The sequence below is a fragment of the Lepus europaeus genome, chromosome 5 (assembly GCF_033115175.1).
Source record: "Lepus europaeus isolate LE1 chromosome 5, mLepTim1.pri, whole genome shotgun sequence".
NCBI classification, from domain to species: Eukaryota; Metazoa; Chordata; class Mammalia; order Lagomorpha; family Leporidae; genus Lepus; species Lepus europaeus.
Window position 1 is genome coordinate 17,907,697 of NC_084831.1, and position 25,971 is coordinate 17,933,667.

The 25,971-nt window shown below is 52.1% G+C and overlaps 1 protein-coding gene across 1 annotated transcript in view; it reads right to left on the bottom strand.

Moving 5' to 3' along the window:
* STPG1 (sperm tail PG-rich repeat containing 1) overlaps positions 1-25,971 on the bottom strand; it is a 52,077-nt gene that overhangs the window by 13,303 nt on the left and 12,803 nt on the right. The window contains exons 3-5 of the mRNA XM_062193170.1: positions 19,750-19,868; positions 8,330-8,431; positions 4,705-4,875 (exon numbers count right to left, since the gene is read on the bottom strand). Coding sequence (XP_062049154.1) covers positions 4,705-4,875; positions 8,330-8,431; positions 19,750-19,868 — 392 coding nt within the window. The remainder of the gene's footprint in view (positions 1-4,704; positions 4,876-8,329; positions 8,432-19,749; positions 19,869-25,971) is intronic.

The window sequence follows — 25,971 nt, forward strand, 5'->3', positions numbered from 1 at the left end:
CGCCTTTCTCTGAAGGGAGGAAGGAACCTCCACTGTGACACGGCCTTGACTAAACAAGTTCAGAGTCGGTGAACTCAAGGGACTTCCATAGCCTAGACAGCTCATAGCAAGAGTCTCGGGTGATTGCTGACGTCATAAATGAGTGCCAATTGTTAAATCAACAACGGGAGTCACTGGGTACATGCTCCCCACGTAGGATCTCTGTCCTTAATGTGTTTTACTATGAAATGTAAAAACACTACTAGTCGAACAATCTCTATACCTTGTGCGGTTGTGTGAGTGCAGCCTGTTGAAATCCTTGCTTAGTATATACTAAGTTGATCTTCAGTATATGAAGGTAATTAAAAATGAAACTCGATAAAGGGTGGGATGGGAGAGGGAAAGGGGAGGGCCATGGGAGGGAGGGAGGTTGGGGGGTGAAGCCACAACAATACAAAAGTTGCACTTTGTAAATTCACATTTATGAAATAAAAAATTTAAAAAAAAGAAGAATGTGCAATACTACACATGCAAGTCATTTTCATTCTTTTTCTACTCTTTTTACTGTTTTTTAAAAAATATTTATTTATTTATTTATTTGAGAGGTAGAGTTAAAGACAGAGAGAGGAAGAGAAAGAGAGGAAGGTTTTCCATCCACTGGTTCACTCCCCAGATGGCCACAAGGCCAGAGCTGGGGCAACCCGAAGCCAGGAGCCTGGAGCTTCTTCCAGGTCTCCCACACTGGTGCAGAGGTGTAAGCCCTTGGGCCATCCTCCACTGCTTTCTCAGGCCATAGCAGAGAGCGGGATTGGAAGAGGAGCAGCTGGGACTAGAACTGGTGCCCATAAGGGATGCCGGCGCTGCAGGCAGAGGCTTAGCCCACTACACCACAGCGCCGGCCCCCTTTTTATTCTTTTAAGCACACTTAGTCCTCACTGTCCCTCACCCCTCCTCGGTGGGTTCCTCACTGTCCAGTCCTTCTCTAAAGTCAGCACCCGTGGCACATGAAGGAACCACGCGATTTAAGGTCGTGAATGGACGCGTATGCACTCCCTTGCTCTCTGGATGGAGCAGAAATCGAGCTGTGGCCTCTCCATCCAACGGACATTTGAGTGCCCAGTCTGAAAAGAAGGGGGGGGGGCGCTAAACAAACTCTTGAGATCATTCTTCTGTTACGCATGAATCATAAATACTTTAAATGCCAATTTGCAGTCAGCCGTCTGTATTCATGAGATAACAGGTGCAGTAAAAGCCCAGCCTGCCAGCTGGGAACGTTTACTGAAGCAGCGAAACTGCTTGCTGGGGCCAGGAAGGGCTGATTTTTGGTGATACTCTTGTGTCCCAAAAGAAAAAAAAAGTTTCTCGAGAAATGCAGATGGTATTTTGATTTCCTGTTGACAAAGGTGGAGGAATTTAGCTTTTCTAATGGCCAGACTGCATGCAGAGAGGGCAAACAAAGCACCAGATGGGATGGGCTAATTACTGGACACAGGGCAAGGAGCCAGGATACTGGAGCGCAGGTAACAGCACAGCACCCCGGGGAAATGACTGGAGCTGAGGGGAGGGGACCGGGGAGGCAGAGAGGGGCTTGGCAGGCCTCAGAGCACAGCGTGGCTAACAGGATTAGCGTATTTCTTCTCCTCGCCAATTGACTCAGCCATTGTCTGCTGCTCTGAGAAGAAAAAGCCTCCTGTGGACAAAACAGTGCTTCAGCCTTTACTCTTCACCCCGACAGAGCAGCAGCTGGGGGGGGGGGGGGGGGCGTCTTTATACGCGGAGTGTGTGTCACTGCAAGATGGCCCCAGAAGACTAAGAACGCAGCTCATTAGGCGAATCCTCTGCCTGCGGCGCCAGCACCCCGGGTTCTAGTCCCGGTCGGGGTGCCGGATTCTATCCCGGTTGCCCCTCTTCCAGGCCAGCTCTCTGCTGTGGCCCGGGAGTGCAGTGGAGGATGGCCCAAGTGCTTGGGCCCTGCACCCACATGGGAGACCAGGAGGAAGCACCTGGCTCCTGGCTTCGGATCAGCACAGCGCGCCGGCTGTAGTGGCCATTTGGGGGGTGAACCAGCGGAAGGAAGACCTCTCTCTCTCTCTCTCTCTCTCTCTCTCTCTCTGTCTAACTGCTTGTCAAAAAAAAAATTATTCGACAGGTTATGGGAGAAAAACACAAGGATGGAGCAGGTGGATTGTGACACCATGGAGGGAAGGCTAAGGAGCGGAGAAGTAGCAAAGCCGCATGCTGTGCAGAGCTGTCCCTAGCGCTGGGGGTCGGGGGGAGCATTACCGGTGGTTTCTTTGGGGAGCAGGTTGCAAGGGGCTTCCACCTCTGGCTCACAGGTTTCCCTCCCGCTCAAGTGCATTTTAAGAAGAGCATGGGTTACTTTTCAGAATCACATTTAAACAATCATGAGCCCTCATGGGCTTGTCAGCACACTGAGAACCCAATTTGAGTTCCCTTCTAGGGTCTCCAGGGCCCTGCGTGAACCGGCAGCTTCCTGTCTCTGCCCCTCCTTCTCCCTTTTTCTCTCTCATGCTACACTAGCTGCTGGCCTTGTGCTTCTCATGGGCTATGCTCTTTGCTGCCCCAGGACTTCGCACATGCTGTTCCCCACCACCACCACCCCCATCCTTGTGTCAGTCTTGGAGCCTTCTCTCATCACCTAACGTGTGTGGTGCTGCCAGTCCCCGGATCCCTCTTGTAGTCTCTCTCAGGCTCCTGCTGGTCTCCCTGGAAGCTGACCACAGGTTGTTATAATGCTGTCTGTTTACTATTCCTCAGCTGCGTTCCCAACAGGACTCTCGGCTGTGTCACCAGCCTGGCCCAGCGCGGCAACAGGGCCAGAGCACAGCGACTCCCAGCATCCCGCAGCTTCCTCCTCAGCCTCCTGCTGAGCCTGCCTCCATGAAAAGATGGCTCTGGGCTGGGGAACTGTGGAGCGCAGCTTCCTCTTCTGCAGGCTGGGCATGGCGTTATCCGCTTCACGGATTCTTGTGAGCATTGAATGTGATGAATGCATAACCTTAGACCTGCACTGGTTCCATGAAAAGTGCTTTTCACCCTCCTCCTCCTCCTTTTCAGGCTCTGATGATCCCAGTAGAGATGGGTCTAGAGCTGTGCCACCCATTACAGCAGCCCCCGGCCACATGTGGCCACCAGCCCTGGAAACGTGGGTGTCTAAAGTAAAATGCACTAAAAGTCTAAAGTCTACATCAAATCTCAAAAACAGTGCAGGGAAAAGAAGCTTCTTAAAATATCTGATTAATGATTTTTAGATTGATTTGTTATTGAAATGGCAATATTTTAGATACTTGGGTTCAATAAACTAGTATTAAAATTAATTTCATCCGTTCCTTTTTACTTTTTAAAGGCAACTACTAGAAAATTTTAAATGACATATATGGCTCCCGTATTGGACACTGTTGGTCTGGCAGGCTCATATTGCTTTGAACTCATTATAATTTATGACCTCAATCCTGGCCGGTGGACAGGGTCTCCAGAGTTATAAAAGTAAGTGTGACTTATGACTATTAAATGGAACAAGGGGCGGTGGGCATTTGGTGCAGAGGTTAGATGCCACGTGGGACGCACACGTCCCATTCTCTGAAGCCGGGTTTGAGTCGCAGCCGCTCTCACGGGTCCAGCTTCCTGCTCACAGGCACTCGGCGAGGCAGCAGGTAGTGCCTGCCACCCATGTGGGAGACCCGGATGGAGTTCCAAGTTCCTGGCTTTGACCTGGCCCAGTCCTGGTATAGTGGGCATGTGGGGAGTAAACCAGTATATGGGAGATCTCTGTGTGTCTCTGTGTCTTTCAAATAAATTTTAAAAAATTTAAAACAGGAAATTGAAAATGAAGTATCCTAAGAACAGAGCCGTTGGAAATATGGCTTATTACACCAATGCCATACGTACGATTCGATTCGTAGCTTACATGTTTCAGAGTGCTTCCATACCTGTATCTAAGAGCAACCCTGGAGGATGGAGGTGATGTGCTGCACTCCACAGTTGCAGCCCCAGAGGTAGTGTGACTTGCCCAAAGACAGTCCGGCCAAGAGCCAGGAGCTGTGTTGTCCCTGTGTGCCAGTGCTGTGCAAGCACTCAGCATGGACCCATTGACTATTTGCTCTCATGGTAGGAGGCAGGCATTTATGCCCACTTCACAGATCAGTAAATTGAGTCTTTAAAAGGGCAACGGACATGCCCAAGGCCATATAGCAATGAATTCACAGAGTCAAGATTGGGACCAAACCGTCATAACTCCACCCCCTCCCCATCCACACCGTTCTGCCTCGGTGATTACGACACAGTCCGAACTGGCAGAGGGTCACGGTTAAGCAGCAATTTTCTGATACGGAAAGACAGGAGCTTATTCTCCCCTGGAATAACCTGAAATAGGTGAACGGTGTCTGCGGATGAAGTGATAAATAACGTGCCCATTGTTACAGATGGGAAAACTCTGTCCCAGAAAGGTTATGGGACGGGAGTGACTGGATTGAGTATTCATCAGGGCTGGTCTGCCCGCCGCTTCCCCCGCTTCTGTCTGGGCTCTGCAAGCCCCCTGAGAGTGCTGCAGGGCTGGAAGCCCCCACCAGGCAGTCAGCCGATGGCAGCGGCTCCCCAACTGCACTGAGACGCTGACCCCCACACTCCCTTGTCCCCCCACCCCCGTTCCTCTTATCGCGGCAGACCGTGCAACGTCCCTCTAGCAGTCCCAGGCGGTGTCCTCACATTGTAATGGTTTGGTGCAGGAGTTTCACATTTGGGAATTTTCATGAAGCTGGGCAACTGGAACATGCTGGAACAGGAATCACTGAAGTCTTTCCTGGAGGTGAACTCCGACGGGAGGGTGTACGCGTTGGCGGCAGGGAATTTAGAAATGATGGGGTCCAAGCGGGCACTCTGCGAAGAGCAAGCCACAGCAATCAGCACTAGCACCTAAGCCTGTGGCCCGGAAGGACAGATGTCAGAGACCTTGCCCAGCCCTGGCCCCGAGAGCATTTTACGAGAGGCGAGACTGCAGCAGGTACAACGATAAACTGCCTCAGGCTTCTGAGGATTTGCTCTTGAAAAATGCACGTTCAGACCTGCTCCAACTTCTGTAAACTAACTCAAATTATTCACCTGCTGTTTGGAACTGGGCGAAAATAGCCATTGATGCATTTCCACCCAGCGCTGTTGTAGGCCGCTTAGAGCCGACTCATCAGCTGCTGGGTGAGTGACGGGAGGGGCGCGGTGGACTCTTCCGCCTTGTTTCTATGGGGAAAGCATCTGAACTGCTTCGAAACCTCACAGGTGCAAGGCTTGCTGCCCACCCGCGCCTCCTACCCACCCATCCCCCCAATTCCTGTTCAGAAAATCCCGTGACATTTTGGCTGTTCCCACAGAACCAACCCCACTCCTTTCAGGAAGCCATGATCAACTATTTTCAGTTAAAAAACAAACACAATCAATGTTTGCGAACCAACAGGGACAAAAGCCATAGAAACTCGGCGATAACATCACTGAACCTAGGATAGCACGACAAGTACGGGAGTCTGATAAAACAAAATCTCCCCCATAGGTTTCCGGTAAAAAGCTTGAGGTTTTCTCCGCTTGCTTGATAGGGGTCAGCAACTCTGCCAGCACAGAGAGTGGGGGAGGCTGAGGGAAGGTGCTTGGTGGTGCTGGCTCTCGGCCTCTGGCAGATGGATCAACCAAGGCTCGTGGCCCGTGGCCTGTGGCCCCTGGGGTGGAGCTGCCACCAGAAGCAGAAGCATTCCCGGCTAAAGCCTGGGTTGTTCCGACCCCAACCTGGGTTCAAGTCTCAGCTCTGCCTTGGAGTAGTAAGGATTTCTTGCCGTTTGCAGAAGTGAGGACACCCCACACGCATTGCCTTTGTGTTGTGGCCAGTGGTGAGCCAAGTGTTTGTCATGGTGTTGTGTTGAATCCTGTGATGGGCCTGAGTAGTGGATACTATGGTAAGGGATAGGCTCAACCTTCTCACCCAGGCACTCTGCCTCCCTCAGACAGCCCACTCTCACAAGGAATGGGTGCACAGGCACGGCCCTGGGTGATGGCGAGCTGATTTGACCTCAGCACCTTCTTGGCTTAGAATACCTACTGACATAACGCTTTTGGAGAAAACATTCAGTTTCTCAGCAGAGACAAAGTTTCATAATGGCACTCAGAGTGTAGCCACCTAACACCAGCTCACCAGCCCTGCACACCCCACGGCTGCCTTCCCAGGCCTGTGGTCCCCCGTGCAGTCAGATCCTGGCTTCTATGAGCCTCTCTCCCACAGATCGCAGCTTTCCCAGAACCACCTCCACCGCCATGCAAATACAGAGACGCCGTCACAACCTCCGCCCGCCTGTCTCATTTCATTTCCTAGCCAGGGCTGTGAAAAACTCTGGGGCAAGGATTGCGAACATATTGGTGAAGCTCCTTAATCCATCTGGACTTAGAGAGATGACAGAGCTTGCCGAAAGGCTGGCTGCTGCCGTTCCAACAGCCACCAGGAAGTTTCTGAACCCCATGGACCCCCAGAGTTTCTTGGGCCGCCTCCCCCATCATCACACTTCTCCTGGCCGTCCCGCCCTTTCTCTGATCACAGTCGCTTTGAATTCCTTCTGAGTCCTGAGATCTGGAAGTGGAGATGGGGCTGGGCGTGAAAATCACAAACAAGGGCAGAGAGAGGAAATGTTCATCGGGTTTGAAGGAGCCACGGAGGAGGTGGGGACCCACAGACAAGCCTGCACCTCCACGGGAGGCCCCTGCCCTCAGGCACAGGGGCTTACCCGTGAATAAACAGAAATCCACATCCCAGGCCCGACAAGGTGCGGTGAAGAGGAAGCCCGAACAACTCAGCCCCTGCCTTCTTTGGGTTTGGTCCTGAGCTTTTCAAAGACCCAAAAGCTGCTTCGATTCTGTGATACCCACGTCTTGCTCCGGCCCCTTCTCCAGGTAGCCTCGCCTCGCCATTTGGAAAGTTACTGTGGGTAAAGCCCAGGACGGCACTGCTTGTGTGCTCCAATTTAGTCCCCCTTTTTTTTTTTGGCATCAAGACAGAATGGGCTGTGTCACTGTTTGGCAAAGAACTCCTCAGGGAGAGAAGCTAGGTGTTGCAGGAAGTACTGTGTGTGACTCAGGTGGTAACAACCACAACATTTCGCATGTTTATAATGCTTTGCAGTTTCAAAGAGTGTTTCACTCGCTGCAATTCGCCCGCAGCCTCCAGGGAGTCTCCTCCGCTTTTATGAGGCAACGCGGACGCAGGAGAGCGCCGGGCTTGAGGTCACATCAAGACTTCTCAGCTGAGTCAGGAGCGGGCTGAGGCCTTGTCCCCTGTGCCAGGACACCATGAGACGGCACTTCTTTGGCCGATTGCTTTTGAGTTTCTTTCCTAGCAGGAATGGGAGCAGAAAAATAGGTAGAGGCCTGGGTGTTCTGTGAACTCCCTGGCGGCAGGTGCGAGCTCAGCTTTTCTGGGAAGGGGGGTTAACTCCAGATTTGGTTTGCCCCTTGAGAATTCAGCTCTGCCAAACTCGACTTCCAAGAAGAAGTGGCTGCATTCAGTGTATCTTAAATAGTCCCTTTGTGTGGTTAAAAAAAAATCAATTCCAATGTCAGGTGTCGTAATACAAGAGATTATTACAACTTTTAAAGGGACAAGAAGGCACGTGCATTGGGTTAATGTCAGAGTGAGGGTTTGCTGTCTTTCTCACTTTTCTACTTCAGCCAGTGCACCCTTGCGGGACTCTTTCCCCTTTCTATACAAACCCATTTTTCTTGACAACTTATAATTTTTAAATAAAAAGACAATCTTGCCCAAGTCAGGTCAAGGCCATTGGTACTTGCCTGTAGCTATTTGGCTGGTAGAGCTCTCAACAAAGATAAAGTCCCACATCTTACATAGAGGAACGGGCAATGAAATCCCTCAATTCCAGGTCCTCTGCCTGCTTTTTTTTTTTTTTTTTTTTTTTTTTTTTGGTCCCCATCAGATTTCTCGATCATTTGAGCAACCCTATGAGATTATTCGCCAGGGACTGGGACAAGAGGTAGAGAGTCACATTTTCCTGGTAAACCTAAAAACCTCAGGAAACACTTGCTTAGTCTGTTCCATGATAAAATTGGGTTTGAGCCATCAGGTTCTGAATATTCCTCCAGCTTCTCCTCTTGTCCTGGAAATGCATGATGGTTAAAAAAAAAAGGTATAGACTCAAGGTCCAATTCATCTGCATGAAATCTGAGGCGGCGGTTACCCTCCTAATTAGAACCACAGGCCTTCTGAGGGAAGGGGCCAGACATCCAGCCCAAGATGATGCAACAGAGAGAGGAAACCACTGAGCGGTTACTGCAGACAAGGGGGTCTCACCATGGAGGGGAAAGTGCCCGTTCCTTTCTTGGACAGTGAGACACTGTTGGACACTGGAGACCGGTGAGTGACGTTGTAGAACCCAGGACCTGGGACATCATCCTGCAAGGCAAGAGAGCGTCAGTCCCATCCTGTGAGCTTCCCACCCACTGACTGTCTAACCACAGGATGGGCACCACCCTGGGCAGATGGCAGCCCTGCTCTGCCACTTCCCAACCTGCCCATTCTCCAACCAGTTGCCAAATGGTGGGGCTGGAAATCCAATCCAGGCTGTGGCTCCCAAAGCCCTCAGGCCTTCCACCATGCCACATTGCATTCCAAGAGAACGCTGTTGTGTTTCCACGTCACGAGAGAAATGAGCGTAAAATGGTACACTGGACACGGCTGATGTGCACGTCCGTGTGTCTGGATTGGGCAAGCCAAACCCACAGCAAGGGAAGGGTGACCGATTGCACGTTAGCCGCACCCCACCTGACTCAGCTTCCTCCTGAGCCTTTCAGAAGAGAAATCAGGGAGGGTTTCTGTTTATAAAGCAAAATGAAACAACAACCTTCAGCCCAAACAGCACCATTTCTGACTCTCAAAGAAAAAAAGAGGCAAGCCCATGGGCCTCTGCTGCTAGCTGATGCCGGGATGTGGGAGAGGAATAACTGGAAGTGGCATCTGTGGCTCGTTTCTGCTGGCACAGTTAATTGGGCTTTCATCTCGTTTGCCAGGCTCGTTAGCAGGGGCAAGTGACTGTTGACAGAAGGTGGCCAAGCAAGTGGCACGGAATGATAAGGATGCTCTCCTGTCTGGAGGGGGACTTTTTTGCTTTTTTAAAAAATATTTATTTATTTGAAAGGTAGAGTTATGGAGGGAGAGAGAGACAGAGAGAGAGAGAGAGATCTTCCATCCACTGGTTCACTCCCCAAATGGCCACAACTGCTGGAACTGGGCTGATCCAATGCCTGGAGCCAGGAGTTTCTTACAGGTCTCCTACGCAGGTGCAGCAGCCCAAAGACTTGGGCCATCTTCTACTGCTTTCCCAGGCACATTAGCAGGGTGCTGGATAGAAAGTGGAACAGCCAGGACTCGAACCAGCGCCCATATGGGATGCCAGCACTGCAGGTAGCAGCTTTCTCCACTACACCACAGCGCCAGCCCAAGAGAGTGACTTCTCGAAGTTTGTCTCATGCCACAGACACCCATTTTATAGAGAAAAACACTGAGCAGGTAGAGAGGAATGTGCCCTGCTGTGGGTGACCGTGTGCCAAGCTCAGGGTGTGTGCCTGCTCACTCACTCCTCACACAAGCTGTTTGCCATGGGGCTCCTAGCGGGGTACTGGAAGGAGAATGAAGCCCAGAGACGTGACGCCCACAGCCAGCAGGTGGCGAGCCCCAGATGTGAACCCGGGTAGCCTGACTCCAGAGCTTGCTCTCTGCAGCCTCTGCCACTCCACTGTCCCTACTGCCTTCCCTGGGGCAGAAAGAAGGCTCAAGTGCCATTGGGGCCTTCCAGCTCTTTCCAATCTGGCTGGGGCTGTGTGTGGTTGTGGTTTAATATTACGGATATGGCCACACGTGCTATTAGTAGGTTCCTCTGTGCTGTGAGGCCTCTGACCCCTGCCCTTAGCAGGTGGGAGCAGGGGAACAGATATCTGCCTTATAGGTGACAATGAACCCTGGTGGACAGAAAAGACAGTGAGACAGGCAGCAAGAGGTCTGTGAGTAGCCCAAGCGAGAGTCGGGAAGAACTTAGCACTGTGGGTGCAGACTCCATGTGCTGCAGGGAGACAGTTTTCTTAGGGAGCTTCATGCAGGACAGGCATCCACAGACTGGGTGCTCTGTGAGTGACAGGCACCGTTCCGAGTGCTCTAAGTACACTCACTCATTTAACCCCCAACTTCAAGTTGAGAAGATGGGGCCAGAGGAAAGACACAAGGCCCCGTCACTGGTAAATGTCAGAGCCGGAATCCGAACCCAGGCAGTCTGACCAGAGAGCCTCCTCTTTGCTACAGAACTCAACCAACTCTCCAATGAGACCACACAGGCTATGAGAGACATTTAAGCCCCCCTGACTGGGAATGCCTAGTCCCAGTTCTGCTGCTAACAGAGTGACCTTGAGCAAGTCACCTCGCTGGGCCTTGGTTTCCTTAAGCTCAAGGTGTTGGGCTTTGAGGTGCTTCTGAGCTTCCAGAGCCCCTGAATCTCAGCCAGATTAAGGCAGGCAGTGCAAGCATGGCTTCGAGGTTCAAACAGCGAATGGTGAAGACAGACACACACCTACAGCTCCCGGTCTCTCGGCACATTCTCAGCGTGCCTATCCACGCCCAGCCTTCTCCTGAGTGCTCGCTCGCTGGATTGCCAGGTACGATACAATGGCTCAATGGTTCAGCCATCCCACCCAGCCCCATGAAATTAGGTTTTCATAGACAACACAGGGCTGCTTTAGTATAAGTATATCCCATGCAATGTGTGGAACATACATTTGTTAAAAGAGTTGTTATCTATCTGAAATTCCAATTTACTGGGCATCATGCATTTTTATTTGCTAAATGTGGGCCTTGGTCCTGGTTTCATTCTGCACAGAGGCGGCTAGCCTGAGTCCAGGAAAAAGAGACGGAGGACTGTCCCCTGGGGCCTGGGGGATGGCCAGCTGCCAGCTTGCTCAGAGTGAATGTCCACGGGGAGTGCTTTGGGCAGCAGCACGTGAGGGCTGGCCAGGGCAGCCTGAGGGCAACCGTTGGCAACGCAGAAGTGTGGCAGGTGGCATCTTGGAATTGGCCGGGGGAGGGGGGGGGCAGTATTTACAGCACAGCAAAGGGCAAACGCTATAAATCAGAGCTCGTCTTTGCGGAAGGGAGAGCTGGTTTGCCAGCTCATCACTATCTTCATGCCATGCCCTCTTGGGTTCCTGGGAGGGACAGGTCCAGGGTGGAGAACCCAGGCAATCTCCTACAGCTTCTGGAGGTGGACGGGCAGCTCTCTGGGGGTCACAGACTCACACTTTGTGTCAGCGTGGGTGATCCCAGGCCTCCCAGAGCGCATTCCAGAGAACAGAAGCCAGGCCGTGACAGCTGGGAACTTAGCTACCCCTTTGGCCTCCTGGCCGAGATCACCTTGAAAGGCAAAAACCAAATCAACCCAAGAAAACTGGGTGTGGGGAGGGAGAGAGCATGCTGACTGCTCCCCATGCTCTTCGGCCAGCCTATGTGAGACAATGCACGTGCCGGGGGTAGAACAGGGCCGCCGTCCTCTGCCCCGCTGCCCTTCACACTGCCCGCACAGCTGCACCAGAGCCAGGGCCTGCCCTCGGAAGCTGAAGACCTTCAGGGTAGGACCAAGCACAGGGTGAGTGACCCCCTGTTTCCATCCCCCGCCCCACACAGCAAGGGGCGATGTGGTTGCAATACACTCAGAGACCTCTCTGGAGGACTCGAGCCCTGAACGGGCAGCCTCTCATGTGCCAAGCTCAGGGCGGCAGCTGCCTTCACTTGACCTTGGGATGGGTTTGCAGAGCTGATGAGGAGGGGCAGAGAGGAAAGTGGGCCTTTCCGGCCTCACTGCCGCGACCTCTGTCGGCTCCGGGAAGACTTCCTGTTGTGCACAGAGAACCAGGTACAGCTCCACGTACCCCGGGCTTTCTGGTCCTGATTTCATAAATTCTGCCCAATCAACACTTTCATGTTTACCAGGCAGGTGGGTTTGCCCAGCGGTTTTCTGGCAAGGGAATGCAGACTCTGCTGGACCACAGGCCACACAGCACACAAGCTCGGCTTTCTCAGACGTTCGCCTTGCTCTGCTCTGCTGGGGGGGTGGGGAGCTGGCGTGGCCCGGGGAGCACGGACAAGAAGGAGGAGCAGGCGGAGAGGCTGGAGTGGAGAGCAGCAGGGGACTGGCCCCAGATGGCCGCCGGGGCTCGTCTGCCAGCAAAGCCTGCAAGAGTCTCACGCTCGGGGAGCAACAACTTTCCTTTCACCACTGCCTGCAGTTTGAGGGTCTTAGGACCACGCACCATCCACTCTGCTGGAAGCCCAGAGGTGGGGGGAGTACGGGCCAGAAGGCAGGAGAGCCTGCACGGGCCCCAGGGCCCCCTCACTTGCGACTCTGGGAAGAGCAGAGTGGAGGGAGGTGGACGTGTGTCCCCAGACTGTGCTGCTGGCCCCTGTGGTGACCCAGGGGCAAGGGGCGGAGGAGTTGAGCAGAAGGCAAGGAGGCGCTATCCCAGAGGCTTTCTGGTCACCGCGGCCCTTCTGGTTCAACTGCTGGTGACTGAGCCTGGCTCCTTAGAATAATGCCCTCCCCACCCTGCCCCCCCCCCCCAGGCTGTGTTAGAGAGAGGGCAACCAGACCTGAAACCAGGAGACACCAGGGTTGTGCGCACATGAGACAGGCTGCCGGGCACGGAGCCCTAAGGGAGAACCAGACCGAGCGCAGGGGCTCCTGAAGCAAGGCTTTCTTCTTCCCCCGGGGGAAGAGCAGCTGCGGGCAAGCTGGGGGTGGTGGGGACCAAGGCTTTGCCCATCACCAGCCTTGCCAGGTGGGAAGTACAAGCAGACAAGAGCAGCCATGCCTGTCGCTGGAAGCACCATTAAAAGCCAGTCTTGTAGCACTGGCACTGTGGCATAGTAGGTTAAACCTGGCGCCAGCATCCATATGGGCGCCAATTCATGTCCTGGCTGCTCTTCTTCCAATCCAGCTCCCTGCTAATGTACCTGGGAAAGAAATAAAAGATAGTCCAAGTGCTTGGGCCCCTGCACTCACGTGGGAGACCCAGAAGAAGCTCCTGGCTCCTGGCTTCGGATTGGCCCAGCTCTGGCTGTTACGGTCATTTGGGGAGTGAACCAGCAGATGGAAGACTTCTCTGTCTCTCCCTCTCTCCGTCTGTGATTGCCTCTCAAATAAAAAAATAAAACTTAAAAAAAAAAAGCCAGTCTGTCTCTGAGAGCATCTAGGGTCCTTTGCTTTGGGGTCTTCCTCTTCCTTAACTCTGGGAGCAGCTCACTGTCAGCCCCAGAGCCCTTGAGTGGGCATGGGCAAAAATCCAATTCAAAAGGCATCAGTTGGCACCGACTGTATGCCAGGACCTAGGCCAAGGGGCGAAGACACAAGGGTGGCCAGGTAGTAGCCCCCACATTCCAGGAAGGGGACCAAGAGGTCCACCCAAATGAGGAAAAGTGGACGCAGCCTCAGGGCCCAGTGAGAGCTGCACAGGCTTGAGTGGCCACGCATTGGTCCAGTTGGAGGAGTCTGGGGTCTGGAAAGAACCAGGACTGCTGCCAAGGGGCCCTCAGGCCACCATCATGCCGGGCAGAAGTGCCAGGATGGCGTTTCTTCGCTCTGCCAACCTTGACCATGGCCGAGAAAGTCCTTCACCCCCTTTTCATCTCAGTCGTTTTTGGAAAACTGGGGATATGGAAGGACTTTGGCTCCTGAGGTTTTCTGGGGGATTAAAGGAGCGAATGAACAGAAAAGTCTTGCAGGGAACCTGGCAAGTGGTCAGGGCCAGCCGAGCACATGGCCCTGGCAGACCATGGCTGTAGACTCCGAGGAGGGGGTGAGGGGCTACCCCGGAGAAGGGCAGGAAGTGGGGCAGCAGAGCTGAGGGCTCCCCCGCAGGGCCACTGTCCCTCTGACCTGGTGATCTCTGTGAACTGAGCTTCCTTTCATTCCAACACCCCTGCGGGGCCGAACACCTGGGGTCCAGGCTCTCACCAAGTTAGTGAGCAGACAGTGTGAACTTTGTACAATCTGCCTGCATATTAGACACGCACCTTTAAATTGTGCCTGCCTACAGGTCGCGGTGCCTGTGTCTGACAAGGACACGTTCACGGCCACCTGGAAGGGCTAGAACAGCATTCTCTGCTGTGGGCTTAACTATGATAACATCCCCCCTTGTTTTTTACTTTATTTTTAGATGTACTTATTTATGAAGGGGACAGTCACACACACACACACACACACATCTCCCATCCACTAGTTTGCTCCCCAGATGCCCACAACAGCTGGTGCTGGGCCAGGCTGAAGCCAGGAGCCAGGAATTCTATCCCGGTCTCCCACGCAGGTGGCAGACATCCAAGCACTTGGCCACCTTCTGCTGCTTTCCCAGGCGAGTTAGCAGGGAGCTGGAGCAGAAGCAGAGCCGCCGTGAGGCCAGCATTGCAGGAAGCAGCTTCACCTGCTGCACCACAACGCCGGCCCCTACCCCCTTGTTTTTAAGACAAGGAAGCAATGGTGCAGAGACGTGAATCCACACATCACAGCACAGTGTTCAGGAGGACGACTTCCCTTCTAGACGCTCCCACGGCCCATCCAGACACTGAGCCCTGGGAAGGATTCCTATGGGGAGTCTACAGTGGGCAAGGAGGCCCGGAGGGTGCACGGCCACACTGGCCAGACACGCTGTTGCAGCAGTAAGTGGGTCACAGAACGAACGCAAGGACACAACCAGCGATAGGCTGAGGCGCGAAGGGTGCGATCCCTGGGTGGAGGGGTGGAGGGGTGGTCCCTGGAGCCTTAGCGTTGCCTCACTAAAGCACCGGTGACGGCAAACGCGACCCTTCACTGCTCCATGCCCGTTTCCCTCCGGAAGCACCGGAGCCGCGGGCACAGCGTCAGAACCTGTGCTCCTGCTTCTGTAACTCGGGGAGACCCAGCTGCTGCCTCCTCCACGTCTGAGGTTTCAGAAAAGGCAAGTGGGTGGCCCCGAAGGCACACGGCTGGGGACAGGAGTAGAACCAGAGACTCCAGCCCTTTCCACACAGTCGTGTGTGTGTGTGTGTGTGTGTAAGATGCTTGCGAATACGCAGGTGATTGTCAGTGTTCACACTGTCATGCTGGCGTGACCGCATCTGAAAAGTCGGGTCAAATTTCCGCTTCTCTCCGTATCCCATGCTGCCTGTGGCCCTGGCTGGCCGCCACCTTGGTGCCCTCAGTAAACAATGTTCTGGGAAACCAGAGTTCTTTTCAAAAGCTGACTTTCAGAGAGGGGAAGGAGGTTCTGGCGCTCTCCTGCACAGACGGGTGTCTGCAGGAAACCAGACTGCCCTGTGTGTGCATGTGGGACAGTGTGTATATGTGTGTGTGCTTGGATGTGCGTGTGAATGTATGTGAGTGTGGGGAGGTGTGAGCGTATGCGAGTGCATGGGTGTGTGCCCATGTAAGTGTATGAGTGTGCATATGCATGTGTGTGTGTTTGTGTGTGTGCCTGTGAGTGCATGTGTGTGTATGTATGTGTGTGGGTATGTGCCCATGTGAGTGTATAAGAATGTGTATATATGTTAATGTGTGTGCCTGTGTGTGTATATCCATGTGTGGGTGTGTGTGAGTGTATGAGTGTGTGTGTGCCTGTGAGTGCATGTGTGTGTATGTATGTGTGTGGGTATGTGCCCATGTGAGTGTATAAGAATGTGTATATATGTTAATGTGTGTGCCTGTGTGTGTATATCCATGTGTGGGTGTGTGTGAGTGTATGAGTGTGTGTGTGTGCCTGTGAGTGCATGTGTGTGTATGTATATGTGTGGGTGTGCACCCATGTGAGTGTATAAGAATGTGTATATATGTTAATGTGTGTGCCTGTGTGTGTATGCATGTGTGGGTGTGTGTGAGTGTATGAGTGTGTGTGTGCCTGTGAGTGCATGTGTGTGTATGTATATGTGTGGGTGTGCGCCCATGTGAGTGTATAAGAATGTGTATATATGTTAGTGTGTGTGCCTGTGTGTGTATATGCATGTGTGGGTGTGTGTGAGTGTATGAGTGTGTGTGCCTGTGAATACATGTGTGTGTATGTATGTGTGTGGGTGTGCGCCCATGTGAGTGTATAAGAATGTGTATATATGTTAATGTGTGTGCCTGTGTGTGTATATCCATGTGTGGGTGTGTGTGAGTGTATGAGTGTGTGTGTGCCTGTGAGTGCATGTGTGTGTATGTATATGTGTGGGTGTGCACCCATGTGAGTGTATAAGAATGTGTATATATGTGTGTGTGCCTGTGTGTGTATATGCATGTGTGGGTGTGTGTGAGTGTATGAGTGTGTGTGCCTGTGAGTACATGTGTGTGTATGTATGTGTGTGGGTGTGCGCCCATGTGAGTGTATAAGAATGTGTATATATGTTAATGTGTGTGCCTGTGTGTGTATATCCATGTGTGGGTGTGTGTGAGTGTATGAGTGTGTGTGTGCCTGTGAGTACATGTGTGTGTATGTATGTGTGTGGGTGTGCGCCCATGTGAGTGTATAAGAATGTGTATATATGTTAATGTGTGTGCCTGTGTGTGTACATGTGAGTGTGTTGGTGTGTGTCAGTGTGTGTATATATGTGCCTGTGTGGGTGGTTGTCTTTCGAAGCTAGAAGTGAGGGTTCTCAGTGCTTTCATCCAGGAGGTGGTAACTATTTGAGCAGAGAGCCATGTGTGTTTAGCCTGAATTGCAGTGCACGCGCACTGAGTCATCTCATGTACCCTAGAACTGCGTCCAATGCTTCTGTGTTGGTTGAAACAAACCCCAATGCTAACTGCCCAGTGCAGCTACTTAGACTGCGTCTTCCCCACGGGATCAGGCAGGCTGGGGCCCACACACGAGTGGGCATCCTCCCCTCTCCCGGATTCTGTCTTCCAGGGCCGTGCCACAAACATGCCGGCTTTCAGAGGGCAAATTTACAGCCTGGCAGGCCACAAAAGGAGGCGTGGTGCGTTGTGTGGAAGAACAGGCAGCTTTGCGTGAGCTGGGCCTGGGCCGAGATCTCATTCTTTCAACATTGATTCAGCAACTACCTATCTGAGACTCTCAGGTGCCAGGCCCTGTGCTGTGTGACCTCGGGTGGGTCTCCCCACGTCCCTAAGCCTCGGCTTCCTCCCCTGCTGTATTCACATCATAAACCTTTCCTTTTAGCGGCGCTCCGAGGATTAGAGGCGCAGGTTGAGAGTGATCTGACACATAGCTGGGATCAGCAGTAAATGGCAGCTAGGATTTTCATGGAAGGTTGGGCCGCAGGCACCCTAGAGACAGGCAAGAAATTACCATCACGTTGACACATGGGAAACCAGAGAGAACATGGGAGAGAGAAGCATAGAACCATAGAGAAACTAGAGAGAGAACACAGAAACCTCCCGAACACATATATATCAGCTTTGGGGAAAATCTACAAGAATTAAGACTATACATGTGGAGCTGGCACTGTGGCACAGTGGGTAAAGCCACGGTCTGCAGTTCCAGCATCCCATATGGGCGCCAGTTCAAGTCCCGGCTGCTCCACTTCTGATGTGGCTCTCTGCTATGGCCTGGGAAAGCAGTGGAAGATGGGCCAAGTCCTTGGGCCCCTGCACCCACGTGGAGACCCAGAGGAAGCTCCTGGCTCCTGACTTTGGATCTGCGCAGCTCTGGCTGTTGCAGCCATCTGGGGAGTGAACCAGTAGATGGAAGACCCTCTCTCTGCCTCTGCCTCTCTGTAATTCTGCCTTTCAAATAAATAAATAAATCTTTAAAAAAAAAAGACTCTCTGTGTGCATGCTATATTCTCTTCTATTTCTTTCCTAGAATCCCACAATTTTAGGAGTAGCAGGAACTTGCTCCCAAAGCAGGACTCAGGCTCCAGGTGGGAGGGGCCAGCCAAGCTCCCTCAACATCCCAACTTGCCTGCATGCAGACCTCACATCTCCTGATCCCTTCTTTGCTCTCTAGGCAAAGGGGGTGAACCCCACTTTTACCTGCAGGCATCTGGCCCAGCAATTAAGAGCAGCTTGCAATGCCCACACTCCATATCAGTGCCTTGGTTTGGGTCCCAGTTCTACTTCTGACTCCAATTTCTTGCTAACACAGTCTGGGAGGCAGCAGATGATGACCTAAGTGCTTGGGTCCTTGCCACCCACGTGGGAGGCCCAAATAGATTTTCAGGCTCCTGGTTTGGCCTGGCTCAGTGCTGGTTGTTAGGGGTATTCAGGGAGTGAATCAGGGAATGGAAGATCAATCTCTCTCTCTCTCTCTCTCTCTGTCTCTGCCTTTCAAATAAATAAAAAATTCAAAAAGGAAAACAGTGCTTAGAATGTAGCAAAAGGTGACTGACAGGATGACTCCTGTGAAAGAACACCCTTTGAAAGGCTTATTTACATTGGAGAAATCAGAACTTCAAACATGAGAACGCCCGCGGGTCGCTTCTGCCCCCTGCTGATGAGACGGCTAGACCCCAGGGATCCCAAATCAAGTTAGGGTGCGTCAGAAGCCAATCGAAATCTTCCAGGGGCCGGCGCTGTGGTGCAGGGGCTAAAGCCATCCCATATGGGTGCTGGTTCATGTCCTGGCTGCTCCATTTCCGATCCAGCTCTCTGCTATGGCCTTGGAAAGCAGTAGAAGATGGCCCAAGTCCTTGGGCCCCTGCAATACGTGGGAGAGCTGGAAGAAGCTCCTGGCTCCTGGCTCCTGGCTCTGGATCAGCTCAACTCTGGCCATTGCGGTCATTTGGGGAGTGAACCAGTGGAATGGAAGACCTCTCTCTGGCTCTACCTCTCTCTGTAACTCTGTCTTTCAAATAAATAAAATAATTCTTAAAACACACACATACACACACACACAAACCCCTCCAGATCAGAGAGCAAAAGAGAGGCAAGGAGATTTGGGGAGGAGGATGGAGATGAGGGGAATTCAAGAACAGCCATAACATATTGTTTAAAGAAGTTAAATATGGGTGTGGTAATTTAAAATTTTTTTTAATTTTTATTACTTTATTTATTTATTTATTTTGACAGGCAGAGTGGACAGTGAGAGAGAGAGACAGAGAGAAAGGTCTTCCTTTGCCGTTGGTTCACCCTCCAATGGCCGCTGCGGCTGGTGCATCGCGCTGATCCAAAGCCAGGAGCCAGGCGCTTCTCCTGGTCTCCCATGCAGGTGCAGGGACCAAGCACTTGGGCCATCCTCCACTGCCTTCCCGGGCCACAGCAGAGAGCTGGCCTGGAAGAGGGGCAACCGGGACAGAATCTGGCACCCCAACCAGGACTAGAATCTGGTGTGCTGGCGCCGCAAGCAGAGGATTAGCCTATTGAGCCGCGGCGCCGGCCAATTTTAAATTTATTAAACCTGTTTCTTCTCTTCTGTTATTTGAAGAAAGTCATGTGATTTCCTCTTATAAGAAGGCAGGTAGAGGCATTTTTCCTTTTTATTGGATACACTTTTTGGATTCTGTATTCTTATAATTTTTAAAGTCTATTTTTATTTAAAAAATATTTTGGTTCAGTTTGATATTTTTGGCACCATAAGTTCAGACATAGCTGTTTCCCCTGGGATTTCACATTTTTCTAATTCATTTTTGTAATCCACACCTTAAGGCGCCGGTGCTGTGACTCCTTGGGTGACACTGCCCCCTACTGTTCACAGAGAGATGCAGCAGCCTGATGGAAAGTTGTCCTAGGGGGCTAAAGAGGCAAAGAGGCTGGAATACCAGGAAGTTACCTTTTTGTGATAAAATCTCCTGGCTTGACTATTAAATCCTTTCTTTTCTGATTCTGGAATTATTGAATATTGCGACTTAAAAGGAATGGAGGATTGCGTTGGATATGCCGCAGTGAAACCTAAACAGGAGGAACAAAGTGAAAATCAGCTCAAACAATGGACTGGCACAGGCAGATCAGAGGGGATGCGTCCTGCAGTTTTATTGTAAACGGAATGGAGCAGCAACTTGCCTTGTCACAGAAAATTAAACATAGCCCTCGCCTTACTTTCTTTCTCTCCTGGAAACGTATTGGGTTCCCACCCGCCCCGGTTCTTACTTGAGAGCAAAGCTGGGTGACATTGAGCACACGGGAGCAGACGGGCCCAGGGGAAAGAAAGCTGTGCGGCTGGTATTCCCGCCAGGCGGGAAGGGGACAGCATGGAAGAGGACGGGGGCAGGGACAGAGCCAGCATCCCCACTCCTCCTGAGCCACGTCAGACACAGCAGAGGGCTCGGGGAAGTCAGAGAGGCGCTCCCTCTCACCCACCCCACACCGTGTGCGACAGAAGCTAGCCTGGGCCCCTTCCTTGGCCTCCAAGGTACAAAGAGTTGCTTTCCTTGCTGACTTTTCACAAGTAAACCATGCTGGCTGAAGAGTTCCACAAACTGGCCGTGAGGAAGCGGCCTGAAGCCGCAGTTAGCGTGGCTGGAGGACCAGATCCCCGGCTGCAAACCAAAACCACCCGGCCCCCCGCCAGTCCCCTTCACCCAGCCAGAGGCTGACCCGCAGCTGGCCCCACCCTCCACCCCCTCACTCCTGACGCCCTCTTTTCCCACTCTCACTGCTCCCCTCAAAGCCGCCCTGCTACTGTATAACCCTGAGATGGTCTTTGCGACACCAGGAGCCGCCGCCCCCTTGGCTACCAGCCTCGCCGTGGCCTTGAGTTGACTCCTGTCTCTCTAGTGCCGGCTTTCCAGGGATGAGCAGCCCTGACCTTGTGTTTAGTAACAAGTGCAAAGACCAGCAGGAGTTGCGGGTTTTGCTCTGAAGAGCAGACATGGAGTTGAAAGATTGGAAGGAAATCGTGTCCAGAAAATCAAACCAAAGGTGTGTGTGTGGGGGTCATGACACATAAAGAAACACACACGGTAAAATCCCTGTGCGGGGAAACACTGCAGGGTTGCACCTCCCAGCCCAGCAGGCCAGTATCAAACTCTGCTCTGGGAGAGTCACAGGACCCAACTCCATGTCTTGATGCTTCATGGCTGATGGCCTTGAAGCCTCACTCCTCCCTGTCCCCCGCTGCCCCACACTTGTGCAAGCTCCCTCGTGTGGCGCCAGCCAGTGGGACATTCAGACCAAGGACCCCTGCCCTCATTCCAGCCCCACCACATACCCACAACAGCATCCCCCTGAGACACAGGCCTTCCCGGACAAGCGGGGCTCCCTCCTGCCTCCAGGAGCTGTTCCCCACAGTGAGCCAGGTCATCGTGAAGACCCCCAGTGGAGGAAGCAAGACAGCGAGCGAGAGGCAAGGCAGGCATGGGCAGGGGCAGGGGCAGGGGCCAGTCTGTGGGACATCATCTTTAAGACCAGGTCTTGGTCTCTAAAGTGTTGAAGAAACAAAATTCCTTTGTAGAGAGGGAAGCCCAGTGCAGTAAGTGCGCCTCCAGGGGTCCTGTCAAGAACCAGCTTTCACAGTGAGGAAACTGAGGCTCGGAGAGATTAAGCCCCCAAGCCCAGCAGCTGGGGTTTGGACATCTGTGTGACGAGTCCTGCTCTTGAGCTCTATCCTGTGCTGCCTTTCCATGAGCCTGGCCCCCAGCAAGCTCTCAATAAACCAGCGAGTGAAGCGATGGCAGGAGGGACAATCGAGCCCAGTCTGCCTGGTTGAGAATGAAGCCAGTCAAGGCAGCGAGGGTATGTGTAGCCAGGGAACACCTGGAGGGGGTTGGTGCTGCGGCGTAGTGGCTGAAGCTGTTCTCTGCGATGCCAGCATCCCACAGGGGTGCCGGTTTGAGACCTGGCTGCTCTACTTCTGATCCAGCCCCCTGCTACTGTGCCTGGGAAGGCAGCAGAAGATGGTCCAAGCTCTTGGGCCCCTGCACCCACGTGGGAGACCCTGAAGAAACTCTGGGCTCCCAGCTTTGCAGCCATTTGGGGAGTGAATCAGCAGATGGGAGGATTTCTCTCTCTCTCTCTCTCCCTCTGTGTGTGTGTGTGTGTGTCTCCCTCTCTGTGACTCTGCCTTTCACATAAATAATAAGAAGAAAATTTGTTTTCAAAATGTTAAAAAAGTGAACACATGGAGATTTTAACATGCGCTAACCCTAGCTTTGCACCTCCCCTCCCCGCCCCGGCAGGTGGGCAGCTGTGGGATTTTCGCTTTCAGGGAGCTCTGCAGCCTGTCAAACATCGGAAGCAGCTGTCAGGGCTCCCAGCTTTTGCTTCTAAAAACCTAAGGCCAGAGAACAAGGGAGAAGGCTTGCCGGGGAGGCAGTGAATGTGGGGGGGCACTCTTCTGGGGGAAGGGAAGGGCCCTCCCCTGCTAAGCCGCTGAAGGGCTCCTGGCTGCAGGGGGTCGGCCTGCCAGACAGGACAGTGCCCCTCGGGATGAGAGCGACTGGGAAAGGGAGTAGAAACTCCCTCTGGATAACTGACCCCCTGCTGCCAGCCGGCGTGGGACTGGATCTGCCCACCCCACCCCACCCCCCGCCCAGCTGAAAAAGTTCAAAATGGGTCAGGGCCCCTGAGAGCAGGGAAGGACATCCCGGACGAGGCTGCCCATCAGATGGCCCCAGCCTCCTGCCTGGGGAGCGTTCTCAGGCGGGAGGTGTCCGGGCAGCCCTGTCACCTTGTTGAGTTAAAGGAATGGATCCTGGATCCAGAAAGGCCAAGAGAGCAGTAGTTCACAGAGCAGAGGTAGAGAAGGGACAGCTACACAGAGAGAGTGAGCTGTGGAGCTCAGTACTGCTCCCTCCTGGAGACTTCTGAGCGCCCTCAGCAGGTGCATGTGAGAGAAATCAGGAGGATGGGGCCGGGCCTCCCAAACGCATTCAAGGGCACAACTGAGGCCTAATGGGTCCAGGGCCTGGAATAGTTCCTGTCCCATGGATCACAGCAGAAAACCTGGTAATTCACAGACCACAGGGTACGCAGGAGGGTTCTACCTTAGAAACAGGGCAACAGTCCCCTGCCCTGGTGCTGCTCTGGCTCCAGCTAACAAGGCTTAAAAGCAAATTCTGAAAAGATCAAACTGTTCCCCAAATAACTAAGGACAATGTAATTTATAGGATTTCAAAATGGGCAACCAACAGATAAAAATGTAAACATCTGGCATCCATGAAATATAAATAGACATGCAAAGAAAAAGTACATAATTCAAAGTTAGGAGAAAAGAAACAACCAGTGCAGAAATTATATAGACGACAGATTTAGTGAACAAGAACATCCTAGTTGTTATTCCAACTGCATTTCTATGTTGAGGAAGCTAGAGAAAAGATTAAGCATATTAAGTAGACATGGAAAATATTATAAAGGGATCCAAATAAAACTTCTATGTGTGAGAACTAAGACATCTGAGATTAAAAATCCACTAAACAGGGGGTGGGCACTTAGCCTGGCAGTTAGGATGCCTTTGTCCCACATCAGAGTGCCTTGCTCTGGTTTCTCCTCCAGTTCCTGACTCCAGCTTCTCGCTAATGTTTGCCCTGGGAGGCAGCAGGTGATGGCTCCCTGCCGTCCACATGGGGAGCACACATGATGGAGTTCCAAGCTCCTGGCTTCAGTCCTGGCCCAGCCCCACCCACTGCAGACCTTGGGGAAACGAAACAGAAAATAGGAGTTCTCTCTCTGTGTGTGTGTGTGTGTCTCTCTGTCACTCAGCCAGATTTATTTTATTAGATTACAGAAGAACAAGAGATTAAATGCTGTGGGAATTATTCAAAATAAACCCTCAAGAGTAGAGGGACTACAAAATAGAATTTCTGTGATCTATGCAGCAACCTCAAAGAACCTAATATATATGTAACCAGACTCTTCCAAAGAGTCTGGGAAGAAGAAAAATAGAAAAAACATTTTAAGAAAAAAAGAAAATTGCCCAAATTTGATAAAAACTATAAACTTGCAGATCCAAGAAAGTCAAAGAACCTCAAGCACGAGACACAGGAAGAAACCACCAAGGCACACAGTGCCCAAGCTGCTTTTTAAAATGAGGAAAAGGAAACTCTAATGCCAGGCAGAGAGAGGGGATGCATTCTTTTTTTCTTTTTTTCTTTCTTTTTTTTTTTTTTTTTTTTTTTTTTTGACAGCCAGAGCAGACAGTGAGAGAGGAGAGACAGAGAAAAAGGTCTTCCTTTTGCTGTTGGTTCACCCTCCAATGGCCACTGCAGCCGGCGCATCTCACTGATCCGAAGCCAGGAGCCAGGTGCTTCTCCTGGTCTCCCATGCGGGTGCAGGGCCCAAGGACTTGGGCCATCCTCCACTGCCTTCCCGGGCCATAGCAGAGAGCTGGACTGGAAGAGGAGCGACCAGGACAGAATCCAGCGCCCCGACTGGGACTAGAGCCTGGTATGCCGGCGCCGCAGGCAGAGGATTAGCCTAGTGAGCCATGGCGCCAGCGGACGCATTCTATACACAGAAATGAAGTTCAGAACAAGTGTATTACTGCTGGAAACATCGTCAGGGAACTGGAAGAAAAAACCTGCTACCGTAGAGTCCTGGGCCCAGTAAGAAATCTTAAAAACCAAGGTGGGTGTTTGGCCTTAGTAGTTAAGATACCCACATCCCATAGCCAAGTGCCCAGGTTCAATCCCACCCCTAGCTCCTGAGTCCAGATTCCAACTAATGGAGTCTTTGGCAGGCAGTGGTGATGGTTCAGTGACTGGGTTCCTGCCACCTGCAGGGGAGAGCTGGACTGAACTACAGGTCCTCAGCTTTGGCTCCAGGGGCTGATCCACTGCTGTGAATAAGCAGATGGGAGCTCTGTCTCTCTGCTTCTCTTTTTTATGAAGATTTATTTGTTTGTTTGAAAGGCAGAGTTAGAAAGAGAGAGAGAGAGAGAGATCTTCTATCTGGTGTTTCACTTCTCAAATGGCCACAAATGCCAGGGCTGGGCCAGGTCAAAACCAGGAGCCTGGGACTCCATCCAGGTCTCCCACATGGGTAAGGGGCCCAAGTACGTGGGCCATTCTCCACTGCTTTCCCAAGTGCATTAGTAGAGAGCTGGATCGGAAGTGGAGCAGCCAGGACTCAAACCAGCACTTACATGGGATGCTGGCATCACAGGAAGCAGTTTAACCACTGTGCCACAGCACTGGCTCCATCCCTCTGCTTCTCATATGAATAAATAAATAATTTTGAAAGACACACAAAGCACAGATGGTGGGTCAAAGTCCACTGGTCCTTACTCTAGAGAAGGCACTAAAAAAATAGTACAAAGAGTTATTCCTAACAAGCTAACAAAAGATAAAGTGGAAGCATAAAACATACTCAATACAAAAGACATAAAAGTAAATAAAGAACCGATGGAACAAATAGAAAGCAAACCACAGGATGATGGACTTAAGCTTACACACCAATAGCCATATTAAATGCAAACAGTCTAAATATTCCAGCTAAAAGATTGCCATTGTTAATAATTGATAGAATTAAAAAGGAGAGAAGGATCCAACATGGGAAGCAGGATACATAGCAGACTCATAGAATGGCAAATGCCCTAAACAGCACTCTGGCCTCAGAATCAGCCCTTAAGGCATTCAGATCTGGCTAAAAAGCCCATGAGAGTTTCTCAGGCATGGAAAGTCCAGACACTGTGGCAAAAAATGACCTAAATGAAAGATCTCTGTGAGATCCCAGTGGAAAGAATGGGCCATCAAAGAGGGAGGTACCTTTCTCTGAAGAGAGGAGAGAACTTTACTTTGATTATGGCCCTGTCTAAATAAGGCCAGAGTTTGTGAACTCAAGAGGCTTTCATAGCCTTGGCAGCGTAATCCTCCACCTGTGGCGCTGGCACACCGGGTTCTAGTCCCAGTCAGGGCGCCGGATTCTGTCCTGGTTGCTCCTCTTCCAGTCCAGCTCTCTGCTGTGGCCCAGGAGTGCAGTGGAGGATGGCCCAAGTGCTTGGTCCCTGCACTTGCATGGGAGACCAGGAGAAGCACCTGGCTCCTGGCTTCAGTTTAATGTGGTGCGCTGGCCACAGTGTACTGGCCGTGGCGGCCACTGGGTGGTGAACCAACGGAAA